The sequence below is a fragment of the Solea solea genome, chromosome 21, assembly GCF_958295425.1.
Source record: "Solea solea chromosome 21, fSolSol10.1, whole genome shotgun sequence".
Lineage (NCBI taxonomy): Eukaryota > Metazoa > Chordata > Actinopteri > Pleuronectiformes > Soleidae > Solea > Solea solea.
In genome coordinates this window covers 7,887,891-7,903,175 of record NC_081154.1, presented here as the reverse complement: position 1 = coordinate 7,903,175, position 15,285 = coordinate 7,887,891, and the positions used below count along the sequence as shown (strand labels likewise).

General features: G+C 40.5%; 1 protein-coding gene across 2 annotated transcripts in view; it reads right to left on the bottom strand.

Annotated features, from left to right (window-relative positions):
* Positions 1-6,059: 6,059 nt before the first annotated feature.
* The window catches only part of LOC131448821 (corticotropin-releasing factor receptor 1-like), a 55,507-nt gene continuing 46,281 nt past the window's right edge, over positions 6,060-15,285 (bottom strand). For both annotated transcript variants that reach the window (XM_058621603.1, XM_058621604.1), the window contains exons 11-14: positions 9,984-10,069; positions 9,633-9,768; positions 9,449-9,490; positions 6,060-6,403 (exon numbers count right to left, since the gene is read on the bottom strand). In XM_058621603.1, the coding sequence (XP_058477586.1) occupies positions 6,263-6,403; positions 9,449-9,490; positions 9,633-9,768; positions 9,984-10,069 (405 nt within the window). In that variant the 3' untranslated portion in view covers positions 6,060-6,262. The remainder of the gene's footprint in view (positions 6,404-9,448; positions 9,491-9,632; positions 9,769-9,983; positions 10,070-15,285) is intronic.

The window sequence follows — 15,285 nt, the reverse complement described above, 5'->3', positions numbered from 1 at the left end:
ACAGGAAAAGGGTGGATGGAAATATAAATGAGTGAAGAAGCAGTGGCCCATGCACTGTATGAATGCCCTGGCTCTAGTATTGCAGTGGGACTGGTGCAGAAAGGGCCCGAGAGCTTAAATGGAGTGACTGAACATTACTGAGTGTCAAGAATGCTTTTATCTGACCCTAACAAATCACATCTACAGTTGAGCACCGAATGAAATTGACTGGCACCTCATGTCCGTAGCAGCATAGCAACAAATGCCTGACCCTGAACAGATGTTTTTGTTTTGATTAACACATACTGGAAATGTGAAAGCAACAACTTTGCCACTCAGTTTCATTCATTCATTCATTCATTCATTCATTCATCTTCTACCTATCTATGCTCCACATGAGGGTCACGACATAGGGTCATAGTGTCACGACACCCTGGACAGGTCGCCAGTCCATCCCAGGGCCACATAGAGACAAACAAACCATTTACTCTCACACTCTCACCTATGGTCATTATTACGGTGGGATTATATAGCATATTTCATTTGTGGTGAAGGGAAAAAAACAACATAAGTTTATGCAATTATGCAAGGCATGTCTACTTAAAGTTCTTAAATGCCACCTATGACTGCTTTTTATTATGGTTTAATCATTGGATTAATAATATGTGTGTGAATGAATAAATAGAAATTATATGGGATTAGAATAATTATTACTTTCATTATGCTTCATTCAGCTGATTGACCCAAATAGTCCAAGACATAACATTCTTCTCTTTTGGATGCTTTACTCAAATTAGCAAACTTGAACACATTAAAATGAAGTCAGTCATTGATGGTTTAGTGTTTTGTGGAGAATTTCAGTACAGTCAGCAAATTTACCCGGTGACAAAAACAAATTCAGTGTCTTCAATAGCTTATGTAATAGTTCTACATCTTTTTTTTGTAATACTCAATGGGGAAAAAAGGATACTGTGCAAAAGGCTTTGTCTTTATTTAGCAAACATGGAAACTATTTGTTTAATTCTGAAGCTCAAAACCTTGGCTGAGTTAACCTGTGTTCCAGTGGTATTTTCAGATGGTCACACTTTCCCAGCCAAACCCCTTCTGTTTGTTATTCAGAGGTTTTTTGTTGGGGTGAAGTTTGGCTGCAGAGAACAGGCAGTGGCATTAAATCCTACAGGGAAGGTGAACAAGAGAATTGCACACGTTGGTAATTACAGTTTGGATGCAAATTGCCGATTTTAGGGCTGTTTGTTGTTTTTAAGTCTGGTAAACAATAATAATAATTAAAAAAAAACACTCAAAACTCCAATGCAAGCAAGTTAATCGGAGTTATGTTGGGTGTAAACTCGGAGGCATTTCTAATTAAAAAGACCACCTTTTGTGTTCATTGGAGAGACTTGTACTTGACTTTCTCATAAAGACTGGAAGTAGTGATACATATAGCATATATATGTTATTATTGGATTGTATATTATTATGGATCTGTTAGTGCAGTGTCACTGTGTTGTTGTTTTTGTTGACATTTTGCAGGTGTTTGGTCCTCTCTCTGTCATTCTGTCAAACATGCACTGTTAATGTCTTCAGGTCACATGATTGTATCTTCATGGATTCTGCAATCATATATATCATAGTCACTTTTTTATGATCGTTATTTCTTTTCCATGTCATCCTCAGGATGTGGAAAAGATACCACTGAATAAAATACATAAATAGACACTTTGAGAAAAATCTGTGGATCTTCTGTTGTGTTAAATGTGCCTCATAATCGTGGGGAGCCTTGTCTGAAGGGCAGGGAGAAAACATTAAAATGTAGTTGTTGTGACACAACACTAGATGGCGCTGAGACATCACACTCAAAGCCATAACTATTACTAAGTGTTTTATAGCACGTTTGTAGATGTGCATGTTAAATTAATGTACAGCACCTGTCAACAAGTATTCTCTTTTTCTACCTTTTGTGTCATTGTTGTTTCATTGTGTTTCCTTGTCAGTTGTGATGCACTGGATGTCCAGTACTTATAGCTGTGCACAGATATGTTTACATTAACATGTTTTAAACATGTTTAAAACATGTTAATGTAAATTAACATGTTTTAAATTCACACACACACACACACACACAGTGTTGATCAATGGCACTTGTTTGCCACTTTAGCAAAAGCAGCATTAATATAATATTCGGGGTACATTATCACATTGAAGCATGATTATTTTCAAATGTTAATTTATGGGAGAGCACACAAGCACTGTCAGAGGCATATTCATAAATCGAGTGCATCGTGAACGTTCTATGTGACGCATCTCCTAGCTCGGAATAACATATCTGGTGTAATGTGGAGACAGCCTCATGTGTCTGCACCACGGGGGTTTGTGGTGACAAGAATCTTTTAATGAGACTTATTCCACACCGTCTCTGTGATGCATCAGCTTCCTTTGTAAAGTATCGCTCCTTCACTGAAGCTGTACTTTATGATGGGTGGAATATTCCAGGTCTTTCTTACGGCTTCACCTCTAAATCAAGTGGAAATAGTCTGGTCTAGTGTGTTGTGAATGTCTTGTCTGGTGTATAATTTGACACACATTTCCCTAGAATTTTGCATTTTGTGCTTGTTATCTTTTGGAAACTTAAGAAGCGCTTGTACCAACTGACCCACCATAAGGCCACTCAAGGGCACGCAGAATGTACTGAATTTCCTGCAACACCATTGTTAAGGACAGGAACAGGCTGTGATTTGTAACATCAACAGTAACATGGTGCTGCAATTATGCAATCATCAGAACTGTTTAACTAATGAGAATAAGAATTAAATCATCCTGACCACAGTCTAATCATGAGCTGTGAAGATGAGCAACGCTCCCCAAAGCAAGACATCCTCCTAATTGTAAATATGAATCCACGAGTCCCCCCCACAGCAGCTCTGTGGGCGACGACTAACCTTTTAAAAAGTCTTGAAGTTTTTGCATGAAAATTCGCATCCAGTGTTGCATTAGGGCAGCGCCACGAGGCTTAAATCACAACGCATATTGTGATCCTTTGGAAAAGCCTCATGAATTCTGTCACAGTCAATTTTTGCAACTTGTATCAACACCCCGCCCCGTCCAAACACACACACACACACACACACACACCAACGTCACTCACACACATATTCTCTTCCGTTTTGGGACCGTGCTTTGGCATGACAGCACAGAATAAAAGCAGGAAACACTTCTATTGTTCACAGTCATGGGAGGAAACAGTGCATGCTCACTTGGGCAGAAGGAGCTTATGTAAAAGTTGGTGTTCAGTTGTGCTTCCCTTTCAGACACGCACGCACGCACACACACACACACACACACAGCTTAAAAGGATGACAAGATGCTCAAAAATGTATTTCTTGTTCGCTTCTGTCTCAGGGGACTGAGAATATAAATGGCAGTGTTATCCTGAGAAGAGCCTGTAAAACGGGCGCCTCGTACAAGCCGCTGAATGTGCATGTGTACGTTTCTTTTTATGGAATTGTGTTGTCCATAAAAACCATAAATAAACTTGTCTTGACATCACGGCCGTTTGTTAAAATTTTAATTCAAGTCAAATGCAACACCCAGTTTATTATCGCTTGACATCTTTTCAAGTATGAAAATAACAGTATATTGGAAATAAATAACAATAAATAGTGTAAATTACATTGTGACTTTGATTGCCCACCACATGTACCACATAACTATGGGAAAGTCCGTGCTCTTTTGTTTGAACAGATGCTTCTGACTGTGGTGGCACGGCAAACGTGCACCTGTTTAAACATTTTTGGTTGCTGCGTTTAAGAAATAAAAAAGAAAGAAGAAAAGACATGAAATTCACTCTTCATATTGTGAGACTTCATTACCATTGCAAAAAAAGTGCACATGTGTTTTCTGGACTTTCTGAGTATAACCGAAAACCTCTGTATCCCTGGATGCAGCAGCTGAACTTGGCTGCTTTGTTACAATAGATGAATAAACATTACAATAATACACATCACATTGGCTCGCGAAAATTCCGGTGATTTGAACAAAAACATGACTGTAGGGCGACAAAAAAAAAAAAGGATGATATTTCATTTACAATTTGACATAAAGAGCAGTTCATAGACTGCTCAGGTGCCAGGCATACTGGTATAGAAGGAATGTGGACTGTGAGATCACATGGTATAATGTGCCCAGATGATTTACAGTGAATGGTATGTCGTTTTGTTTTTTTTCCTGCTTTATATTTGTGATGTCTACGCTAGATTCTAATATCCCACTCTATAGCATTTATTTATATTTACAAGTAAACAGAGTTACTGCACAGTCCGCTCACATGTCATACTTCAAGTTAACCACATAGAGTCACAAACACCGTCCCGGTCCGTCTCAGCGAAAGATGCTCTGGGTTTGTTTTTTTTTTGTTTTTTTGGCAGAGATAGTCTCTTAATTTAAGAGTTTTGTCCCAGGTAATAAACATACATGAATGTGACAGTAAATAATGACAAAAAAATAAAAAAATGTAATTTACTTATAATCAAAGAAAACACACAGATTGGCCTCTTAGCGTCTGACTGCAATAGTCTTGAGGCATCCTGCGATGAAGTCAGCGTCCACCACCTGACACAGAGCTTAACATCTGACCTATTCAACACAGACCTTTGAATAAATGTCTGGTGGGCATGTATATAAACAACGGTTTAGCATAACAGCATTGAAAACATAATCAAATGGCAGCCCATTTACAGCGTATAGTACCAACTCAAGTAGTCATAAAAAAAAAAAAATCCTTTAATTCGACAATGGCCCCATTTAGACTTGGTATTAACATCTCATTAAATACGACTGCTCGCTCCTGGATGCATGTCCTGTGAACACACACAAGATAGAATTTGGCTTCACCCAAACACACACACACACGTTAAGTGTAAATATTGTGGCGGTGGGTACAACTATAGTCAGAAAAACACTGAAACAGCTAAGGAGGTGGTCGCTAATACACGGCGAGGACACACGTGTACATAAATGGTCAGGAATGTGGACACATCGTCCTCAAACCACCTGTTTGTTGTTTCTGTGGTCAGATCGCCCGGGAACGCTTTGAGACGCGGATTGTGAGCACTCATACCTGTGCTTATTTAGCGCGGTCTGCCTGTGACCGGGTAACTCGGGACAGATGTTAATACCTAAGGCTGAACGGGGTCAATATGTGAGAGACAAGGGATTTGATGAAAACATTTCTAAAAAAGGAATATTTAAAAACATCTTAAGAAATAAAAACAAGGAGTACAGATCGAGTCTGCTCTTTCAACTCTCAGGCGCCTCCTGCTGCTGGCTTCATATAAGAACGTTATGTAACATAATAAGAGAGGCGTCTTTCATTAAACCTCACATAAAGAAAACATGAATAACTAATTGTGTGCTTGACTTTAATAATGGCAGTGGATGCCATGAATAAATGTATGGTACACATGATGTTCTGGAACAAAGCCTCCTCAGGTCAAACATGTGGAATGTGTTCTAACCCCTTTCTGGAGATTTGATTAAATGGACACGACTGCACCGATGCCGATAGGACGACAGGACAGAGAAAGCTCGCACAACAACACCAAGTTCACATAAACACTGTGTTTTAGACAACACAATAAATGTTTAAAAAATAACCTGTGACACTTTCATTTAAATAGGGTATTAAGTCCCTGCCCCCCTGGTGTCATTGGAGTCCAGTGCCTGCTGGGGGGAAAATCCAGTTCAGTGCGGTGCAGTGGCAAAAAGCAAAAAAATAAGATTCTGCAAGCGGGAATAACCTAGAATCGCTATCGGCAAAGCAATCATGAAAAGGATATGGAGTGGCATGGAGTGCTGTACATTCGAAACCCAAACTCTAATCTTAATTTTTATTTGTCATCTTTTGATCCACTAACCTCTCCCCTTTAAAAAAGTCTGCAGTGTCCTTATTCCTTGTCCCCACCCATTTCCGCTACAAAGTCTAATGTATAATGTTCCTCCTGAGGTTTGTGGGACTCTCTCTCTCTCTCTCTCTCTCTCTCTCTCTCTCTCTCTCTCTCTCTCTCTCTCTCTCTCTCTCTCTCTCTCTCTCTCTCTCTCTCTCTCTCTCTCTCTCTCTCTCTCTCTCTCTCTCTCTCTCTCTCTCTCTCTCTCTCGCCCCAGCGCATAAAGTGTTTTAGTGTCCTCCAGTGATGTGGTAGGAAATGATGACAACGACAGCTGGAGGTTTCTCCCAAAGCATGTACAGTATGTAGGACAAAGAAGGTCCCCCCTCTCTCTCTCTCTCTCATAGCGACGTGGACTGCTTGATGCTGTGAAAGCTGACCCGTGAAGGTGACGTGGGGATGGACATCGCCTGGGTCATCCTGGCTCGTATGGAGTGCTGCTCCTGCCAGCGGTGGAAACGCTTCCTCGCAGCCGATCGTACCTGCCGACAGAAAAAGACGCTCGATCACTCGATCGACAGCAGAACCGGACACTGGTTGGTTTCATTCATCCCGTCCCTGTTTTCTGAGACGCCTCCTCTTATTGTTTTCAAATACATTACATTACATTACATGTCTTACAAGTCTTTTATCCAAAGCTACTTACAATAAGTCGCTTTACTATATTATTACTAATAATAAAATAATAGTTTAATGTATAATGTTAATATTTAAATAAATATGTCAGAGTAGAGTGCCATTATTTACAAAAGAGAAATATGAATGATTGTTCTCAATATATGGAAAGATTAAAAATACAAACACCACTAACAGACATCGACATAATAAGCAAAATAATGCAATGTCACTATTCATTCTGTAGACGTAATCTAATCTGATAAAGTGCTGCATTACGATTTGTGGATTGAATTAACGGAAGTCCATTTAAAAAATGTAAAACATAATGCCTTTTAATTTGTGTGCTTCTAACTGTTCAGGACTGACAATAATAAAATATACACATATGAGTCGTAATTATGACCCTCGAGGGGAAATAAGCAGATTTAGATTATGTTTGAGACGTTAAATTGATATTAAATGGTAATTCAGTCAAATAAGTCAGTTTTATCACTTTAAAAGTCACCATTAAGTCCGAATGATGACTTCCACAGAACTGTGACAAAGCTCATAATTCAACTTCAACTTAAACTGACACACTTTTTTTAATCTAACTATTTGCATTAGCATGAGGAATGTAATCTTGTTCTATCCGTCCTTACCCTTCAACTTTCCATTATAGTTACCTTTTTATTTTATATTCCTGGCAGAAACGGACGTCCGATAAACAAGTCTCTGCGATGTGAAACTGAATTTACGACTCCAATCCATTTACTTAATGTATTCTATAAAGAGAATCCACCGCAACTTTAAGCCATACATCATTTTAAAAAGAGGTTCCTCCTCCACCTTCCACATTCCAAAATTAATCGTCCCACTTTCCTTACCCCCCCCCCCCACCCTGTCTAATCACAATACAGTTGCAAAGGAAGTGCTTTAATCTAAACCGCTGATCCACCACAACCTAATTTTAACATTGTTATATTTCACAGAGCAACGTACTGCTCCACAGTAGGTTTATTTACTTTTTACTCTTTTACTTTTACACATTCTTTAGTGCTACATGTTTTGTATTTGACTTGAATGCGACCGCGGGGGTATCCTCATCCGTTTCATCTGCCTCCGCTCGGGCAGTTTCGGCTTCTCTCTCTCTCTAGGCCTGTAACAGTAAACCGAATCAATATCCTCAGCGAGCTACAAACAACACGCGGTTAAGACCCCGGTTGAGGCTCCAAAGCAGCTCGTGGTGAGATATTCATTCATCATCCGGCCGTAGAACAGCGTGGGACGATACCCAGCGGGGGCTGCAGTCCTCTGATATCACATCCACATGCTCGTCCAGGAATATCTTGTAAGGCTTGATGACCATTATGATGTGAGAGGCTGAAACAGCAGCTCATGATAGCGCGGACAGACTAACATACTGTCTTTGTAAAACTAAAAGTATTAAGAACGCTGAAAAAGATCTTTTGTCCCTAGGACCTGGCCCTGGTGGAACTCTAAGGACCTAACCAGTGACACCAGCATGTTAAGCCTAAAGGGTATTGATCCATGGATTCAACCTTCAAAAGACCCCTACTTCTATTTTCTTCACCTGCTTAGTTAAAAGGGTTTAGATTTGTTCCCCCCCCCCCCCCAAGTAAGATATTGATTTATTTAAATGTTTTTGGCTGGACTGACAGGTTTATTGTATTCGTTATTGAAGTGTTTTCAGGTGCTCGGCGACATCTTTTCCACATCTGTTCTCTTTTAATTAAACCGTGTCAATACTAACACACACGTTATGAAATAAGTATTTGTGTTGGTGTTGCTTATTGACACGGAGACGAGTTTTACAGGAATTTGACGGATCGTAACGATTGATTGATAGTGGACTGACGTGTTTTGAATGAGATGAAACCACAGTAAAGAAAATAATCTACGCAAGTTGTATGTTGAAAACAATCCGCAGCTTTAAGTTTCCATCCTTGCATTTAGAGTATAGTTAATGTCGATTTAAATCTATTAAAACACAGGATATATTAAAGGTGAGGCTTTGCGATAAGATATTTGACCCAAATCTTTAAAGCCTTATATATCGTATGTATACGCCAACTGCTAATTGTATTCTTATAGTGTCACGTGATTATTCAACAATATCCTATCAAAACATGTCATTTATCAATCTGTAAAGGAATAATAGTGAAGCACAGGCTACGCCGAGGTGGCAGGAGCTCAAATCAAATTCTGCTTCGGGCCCCGTAAAGGCTTGGGCCGGCACTGTCGAGCAGCTTCTTCTATGTATCAACTACCTTACTTTTAAACAGTCATTTAAACTTGTGAATTGCACCATTAATATGCAGCGTATTCCCAACTTGACTGCCATTAAACATGGTTCACAGTTGGCTGTAATTTGGAGTTAAATCTTCCTTTGTTCTCTCCTTTTATGTTTCTTAACTTTTTATTTTTAAACCATTTGTTTATGTCTTTTTCAAAAGTCCCTTATTAAGCCTGTGCAATTGTGGCTAAATAACAACTTAACACATAAACCAAAGCAATGTTTGTGCAATATAAACAGCAAATAATAATAATAATGATAGTATCACAGATTAAAACATGGAAAGGCATTTCTGTGTGCATGCGTATTAAAATATCTGTGCTATTTTGAGCAGGTTTCACCCCCGATTTCTCCGTGGAACAAAATTAGGGTTGACACTGTCATAAAGTGTAAAATGTGATGTCACTTATGCCAGAACATGACACGTCTTAATTGTGCCCTGGAAACAAGTGCTTCGAGGATGTGTGCTCTATCGCTCGGCTCCCCGGAATAAACACACGGCAACATCCACGAAAAAAAAAGAAAAAGGGAGAGTGCAAGAGCCTCGAGGAGCGGAAACACAAGTGAGGAACCACAGAATGTGAGATCAATGAGCGGATGTGAAGGTGCTTACCTCACTGTTTAGGAAGCAGTAAAATACCGACACAAAGAAGCCCTGTGTGAGATAAAGAGAGGAACACAAACATCATGAGGAAAAGCATGATCCGGTGTACATTACATAAAACACACACATGCCGATCATTCAGTCCCACTCCCGCTCCAAATATACACATGTAGAAGGCTTTACTGAATCATACCTGGAAAGACTCCAGGAAGGAGTTGAAATAAATGAAGACTATTTGAGAGATCTTGTCCTCCCTGGAGTTGACGAAAAACGGCACGTATGTGATGCCCAGGAGAGGAAGAAGCACCAGCGTGGCCTTGACAGCTTTCCTGCAGTGATCGCGACAGAAAGACCGCCGTCACACAGGTGCCACGTAGTTTTTTTAGACACGAGGATCGACGCGCACCTCTTGTAATCCCAACACCACATTCCACCGGTCAAGTCCAACACATGAATAATTCAAAGTGTGTACATTCAGGGCTGTCTGCATTGTTTTGTCTCCCGAGTTTCTCTCCTGCAGGCACTGACGTGAAATGGGGTTTACCTGTACTGGATCGTCTCTGACGTGGTGGAGGCTCGCAGTTTGGTCATCAGGATTCTCACAATGTTGAAGAGGAAAATGAAATTTATCTGTGGTGGGGAGGGGGAAAAACAATGAAACACAGCAGTGAGAGGCTATTTATAAAGACTTTACAGGGTCTGTAAATGTCAGAGATGGGGCCGAGTTCTGCTGCAGGTCACTGCTCTCAGTGGGTTTCAGGCAAATAATGGAGGCAGCAAAGGAGAAAAATGGAAACATCATTCCCACGGCAGCCATTTACTGTATATGGGGTTTGCAGCGTGGACAGCAACGTGTGGGAACCTGTATTGCTTTTGAGTTAAATGTCTATTTTTAAAACCCAGGGGTTGTTAGTAGGGTTGCCATCTGTTTCTGTAAAATAAGGATTATGTATTGAACACATAGGGAACACACTTTGTTACTTATTTTTGTGTCAAACTGTGACAGCAAAATGACAGATTAGTCCACTAATGAAGATTGAGGGATTTCCATCCATACCGCTTTATCCTCCACATAAGGGTCGCCGGGGGGGAGCTGGTGCCAATCCCAGCTGACATAGGGCGAAAGGCGGGTTACACCAGTCCATCACAGGGCCACATGGAGGCAAACAGCCATCCACACTACAGTCAATTTAGAGTGTCCAATTTGCCTAATCCCCAAATCTGCATGTTTCTGGACTGTAAGAGGAAACCGTAGAGCCCGGGGAAAACCCACGCACACATGGAGAGAACATGCAAAAAGCATCTTGTTCTGGCTATTTCCGCAAAGGCAAGAGCGCTAACCACTACACCAACCGTGATATCTGTACATATCAGGGAATATAATCTATGAGAATGCAAATCAGAAACAGGAGGAAAACTAAAACACAGAGCACTGTCCTAATGTGCAGTAGCTAACAAATCAATAAACTCTATCTGAGTTTCCTGTTTAAAACTAACGCAGGAAGCTTGCACGCTCGGGGAGTAGCAACTCCACTGGTGCATTGCCATGATAGTTTATGGATTTTCAGAATTCAGAGATGAAGCAATGTGCCGTGATCCGCACAAGTCTATTTGTAATGTGGCACTCATCCTTCAGCATTTGCACAGTTTTGACTGCATAAACCCCCTTTGACAGAGCCAACGCTTGCTTCAACCACCGGCATCGCTACATGCTAATAATATCTAATGATGCATTAGGATGAGAGGATTCGTGTTCGTTATTAAGACGTTAATGAGAAAAGCTGTCAGACATTCGTCTTGATGCCGTCAGTCGTGTCAGTTGTGCTCAGTTCAACGTGTCAAAAGAGAAGGATGCACTCAGCTCAGAGATTTATACCGTTATTGTATCACATGCGATATATGAATGCGTTTCCTGATCTGTCCAACATAATTTGTGCTATTAAATAGGCTATTCAACTGTGGTTATTTTAAACATGCGATATAAATAAACCCTGACTTGACATATGCACATGCACAGACATCTATACGGGCAATCATTCATTATTTATCTCTGTCAAAGCAAAACCTCACATCTGCATTATTACACGTCTGCACATGACATAACACACCTGGGTGATGCACTGTATTTTAATATATGCAAAGTCAATTCTGCACCACATACAGTGAACAACATTAGCCACTTTAAAATATGCAGTTTCCCCCCCCCCCACACCAGCTCATTCTCCGTCTTAATTATATCCTAGCTTCTTTGTTTATGAGTCAGTGTTTCTCACAGTGAGGGAGACTTTGACGCTGCAAGGTCCCAATGGGATTGATAAATTACGCTTGTCAACAGAGAATGTGTTTGCCCAGAACAAAGGAGATTGTCCCGCTGACTAAACCAAACCAGTATATTTTCTGATGACGACAACTATGCGTGGTACATCTGCTATTTTAATGCTGAATAATGTCTTAATCTATAAAGAAAAGTAAAGGACATTTGTTTCAAAGTGGTGTTTTTGAACAAGTTGTGTTTGAATGACATATAAAAGTCAGAGATGGTTGTACCCATATAAAAACCTGTTTATGTGAAAATAGGGAGGAAGAAAAACTTTATCTTTGCAGGTGGGTGCATTTACAATAACATAAACAATGTGTTTCGTTACACAAGTATGTGAGTTTTGCCATCCCAGAACAGGGAATGAAAATAAAAAAAATATGATTGAAAATTGAGGACCTAAAGGCATGTTGCAAAAATGAATAAGTCTTTAATAAAACAAATTAACAAAAAGGCTAAATTTAGAACACAAATCAATAAAAGAGTTCAAAAACATGGAGTATAAACACAAGAAAACATGAACAACAGAACAGACTGAGATGTGACGTGAAGCAATAAACAAACAAAATGAACTGACAAAGACACCGGGGAACACAGAGGCTAAACAAACTAGGGCGGCACGGACAATCACACACAGGTGATAAAAAAAAGAGGACACAGGTGAGTCACAGTAGGGCGAGGAAGACAATCAATCAACAAGGAGGACAGGACAGGAAGCAAAACTTGACAAGGAACACACACACACACTAAGAAGATGTACAAACAAAACAGAAAACCAGAAACTGAACAGAGCTGTCTCTGTCAATCAAATACTGGTTCCGTCTTTCAGACACTTCCTCCAATCATCATGCAGAAGCCCAGCGCCCGAGCCCGCCCCACTGCTCCACTGACTCCGAGAAGCTGAGCTTCCCTGGAAGTGAACTATTATAGAGAACAGTTGAAGCTGAACTTCGAGTGGTTTTAATGCAGAGGCTGCTACGGGAATACGAAAATCACGTATGACGATCCGTCGTCCGTGACAGACAGCTGATTCTGACGCCTTCTAATTGCATTCTAGTGCAAGTTTAGTATTGAAATGTAAATACAACACAGCACATATTTGACTTTGACATTTTAGAGGAAGCTGAGCTTCCCTTGCTGTTTTAGAGCAATCAAACCTGCTAAAAACCCAAGGTCAACAACGACAAAAAGTCAGAAGAGAATAAATAAAGCGCCAAGATAATCCAGGGGTCACTTATATGGTAGACCAGTGGTTCTCAATCCTGGTCCCCGGGACCCACTGCCCTGCATGTTTTAGACATTTCCCTGCTCCAACACACCTGATTCAAATAGTCAGCTCATCAACAAGCTCTACAAAAGCCTGGTAACGACCCCATTTATTTGAATCAGGTATGGCAGTGGGTCCCGAGGACCAGGATTGAGAGACACTGTGGAAGACAAATCAAGAAATACTTGTCTACCATACTAAGTGTTAACACTGAGATAGATGTTTAAATGTACCTCACTAACAGAGTTTTAATTACACACTCCTGAATAATTTCCCCCCATCCATACCGTTTCTCAAACGGAGGCAACATGTGCATTTACTCAATCTAATTTTCATCTGAGGATAATACACATTTGGTGCTCTATACGTTTAGCAGCCTACTCTGCAGAGAGAGAGCGTACATTTGTAGGATTCTTGTACTCATGAGAATTCGTACGTGTCTACATTTCAGATGGCGATTATCCTTTTTACTTTAATAATTCATGTTGCAGAGGCTGTAGTTTATTGCTTAATTGAGATTATTTTTATATACAAAGCCTATCAGCCTATATATACAAAGCCAGAATAAGAGCAGAACACATTGACAGGGGACATTCTGTGTAATGTATACATACAGTATATTTCTATTTTTAGTTGATAACGCTTCTCATTTTCCCTTTTATTCTATATGTATCACTACCTCTATTTATCAAAGGGTCTGATTATATTCACAGCAAAGTTTCAACATTTGTGTTAATGGTAAGAAAAATACTGGACGCACCACTTCCTGCAATATGATGAATGACAAAATCAATAGCTCGGGCAATATATATATATATGACGTGAGAACAAAAATAGCAGTGGGGAAGCTTTGCAGAGTCAGTCGACCTGACCTTGGTCTGAACAGATGTATGGCAGTGTTTCAAGATCCGTCCATTCTACTGGTCCTCACTGACTAACCCCCATGCATTAGTGCTGATGGTACAGCTTTTAATGACATCCTATATTTATTCCTTATAGCTGTGAATTCATTTACTGCTGACATTAAGAGCCACTGTTGGCACAGCAGTTCACAAGCACAGCACAGCGATGTGCATGATATCACAAACATCCCGGTGACCTGACAGTGATCCTGCAGGATCAAGTGCTGAGCATTAAAGACGAACTACTGAAAGAACAACGCGGTTGTGAGCAAGACGGTTGATCTGTGGCAGGCAGTTATTGAAGGAGGCAGACGTGTGCTGCGGGGGAGACAGAGGCGTCGAGCGCCTCTTGAAGAAATGGCTTTTTTAACAAATACAATGACATGGATGGGAAGGTCATCGCATCACTGGAGACCTAGCAGGGATAAAATTGTCAAAACCGAGCAAAGAAATGGCCAGAATGCTACAGCGAGGGGAGCTCATGCAGGGGTAGCGGTCAAAGTTTGAGGGCATGCATGTACTTGATGTCTGAGGACGGCTTTGGGAGCCCAGCCAGGAACTAGTCACTCGAGCCCAGATGACTAAAGCTTATATAAGGAGCCAAGCTCACACTCGGGCCAATCTGCAAAATCTGCAGGATCATTCACATGAGCAATGCCAAGGAGCTGAGTAATAAGCTTCACAGAGACTGTTAGCAGGGTGAGGAAACATCAGAACAACACGGCGCGCTCTGACTGTTGAACACATTTTCAGTGAAAGTGACAATTCTCCGATTATAATTGTGAAGCTGAGGTAGGCAGCGTGTTTGCGGCGTTATGTAAATCAAGTGATTGAGACACAAAACTTCTGGAAATTCTCTAGGAGAATGTTTCCCAATCCTGGTCCTCGAGGACCAATGTCCTGCATGTTCCCTGATCCGAAACACATGATTCATGAGTAGGTTGTTGTCAGACTTTTGCAGAGCTCAATGACGACCTGACTATTTGAAACATGCAGGGTAGAGGTCACCGAGGACAAGGATTGGGAAACACTACTCTAGGCCAGGGGTCTCAAATGACACTGGGGCCACTGGATATCTGGTCTGGCCAGTAGGGGGCCAGTCAAATGAAAAAAACAAACAAAAAAAACTATTAATATGACATTAATATTATTGCACGAAATTCCATCATGGTATCGCAATTATGGATATTTCACAAAATTTCAAAATAAAAGTGTCTGTGTTGACATATAAAGTTCACAAAATCTGACCCATTGAAGGACTCAATGGGTCTCTTTAGTATTGGCAACAACTGCCTACACTGCAAAGAAACCTAGATTTTCAGAGATTGCCTCAGGTCATTTTGTCAAATTCAAAACAAAT